Source organism: Austrofundulus limnaeus, unplaced genomic scaffold (genome assembly GCF_001266775.1).
Source record: "Austrofundulus limnaeus strain Quisiro unplaced genomic scaffold, Austrofundulus_limnaeus-1.0 Scaffold310, whole genome shotgun sequence".
NCBI classification, from domain to species: domain Eukaryota; kingdom Metazoa; phylum Chordata; class Actinopteri; order Cyprinodontiformes; family Rivulidae; genus Austrofundulus; species Austrofundulus limnaeus.
Window position 1 is genome coordinate 46,476 of NW_013952712.1, and position 1,802 is coordinate 48,277.

General features: G+C 40.7%; 1 protein-coding gene across 1 annotated transcript in view; it reads left to right on the forward strand.

The window, feature by feature from the left end:
• The window catches only part of lmo7a (LIM domain 7a), a gene marked incomplete in the record, with an annotated part of 55,718 nt that overhangs the window by 41,585 nt on the left and 12,331 nt on the right, over positions 1–1,802 (forward strand). The window contains 2 exon segments of the mRNA XM_014021932.1: positions 213–470; positions 693–807. Coding sequence (XP_013877386.1) covers positions 213–470; positions 693–807 — 373 coding nt within the window.

Below are 1,802 nucleotides of genomic sequence, written 5' to 3' on the forward strand. Positions count from 1 at the left end.
GAGCAAGGCTTTGGGCATGTTTTTATGAGAGTATAACATTATAACATGATATAAAACTCAAAAAAGTTGATTTTACATGATATTGCCCCTTTTTAAAGCTTTTCATTCTTTTTTCATTTTTGCAGATATTAACATCCYAGCGATATTAATATTAATTTCCCATTTTGTTGTTCTTGAGGCTTCGTCTGACGAGTCACATTATTTCTCAACAGGTGGACGACACCAGCAAACGTGTCAATGGTGATGTCAGCGTTTCTAAGATGACATCAGTGCCAAGCCGGTATCAACAGTTTRTGACTGAGGATGATGCTCAGTCCAGCTCAGCTCACAGCAGTGAAGAGGAGGAGGAGGAAGGGGAGGAGGGGACCAAAGCAGAAAGCATCCCAGCAACTCAGAACATCTCATCTGTCTTGTCGAGTGCCAAGAGTGAAGCTCCAGTCATTTCTGCTCCAGCCAAAGACACCAGCAAGGTACTCACTTTCCCTTCTGTTGAACAAAGCAGCTATTTTGACATATTAAATATCTTTAATCATAAAGACAAGTTGCCATTTAATCAACAATCATAAATGATGAATACAAGCTTTCTCCTGTCAGTACAAGGAAACAACCTGACACATCACATGTAGCTTTAGAACAACATCTATCATCTCTCCGTTAGTAAGTTCATTTCTAGTTGCCTGTGTTGTTTCCAGGAGGACTTCTGTGACATGCGGATTAGTCTGAAGCAGAAGCCAAACAGCAGCAGAGACTTTGGTTTTCACGCAGCCTGGGACTCGACAGGAGCTCGTGTCACATCCATCCAGCCAGGTACCGACAGAGTTTACCTCCAAACAAAAGAAACTGGATTGCATAAGCAGAGTYAAGGAAAGTTGGCCAACATTGTTACGGGATGACTTCACTGCACAGCACTTTGAATGCGATTTATCTCACATTTAAACACTGCTTGTTGTCAGCAGGTTTTTGAGTCCATTGCAGTGGTGATGCCAGACTTATGTAGGACAGCATCTAAGTGGGTCAGATCTGCTGGGTCTGAGCCTATTTCTACTGAGATTCTCCACCTGCACCTTGCTGTAGGYCGTGTAGTTAATTAATACTGAGTAAAAATCATACCAGTTATGAACTGCAGTTTGTTTAAGCCAAACTTTAGTCTTAGTTTTGACTTATTGTCTAATTTTTACTTCATTATTTTTAATGACATTTCTGTAAACAGGCCATTGAATGTGTGTTGGCAGATGGGCAGCTGCTTTTCTCTATGGAGTTTTTTAGCAAGATGTTGGGAAAAAAACCAATTTGCAAACAAGGTGATCTACACAAGTCCAGAAAAAGCATGGAAAACATCCAAGAAACAATCTAAATCAAATAAACATTCCTTAAAAGAGTGCTTATGATGCAGCACTGGGCATGTCACAGGTCAAAGATCTTATAATATCTTTTAGACCTCAAGTCTGTGATGGGGTGGATTTAGCTTAATATATGTAAAACTCACTGTTGTAGCATTTTTTGTGCTTTCTAAAGTGAATTTGCAGTGGCAGTTGTCTTGACCCAAGTTAACTCCTCAAAGGCTGTGTCCAAATTCAGGGGCTTCACCTTCAAAGGACCCGGCCTACCCAGTCAATGTGGGCCGGCTCCCTTGTTGGCCATGAAGACCAGAAGAAAGTTGCTTTGATTTTGGACAGTCTAGCCTCCCTCCCTTACCCTGGTGTATGTCCTGTAGCCTAGATATGGAGGACCAAACCTATCATTATTGGAAATAAATGTATAAATATATAACTGGCGTATTAAAATAAATTATAGGGTCAAAA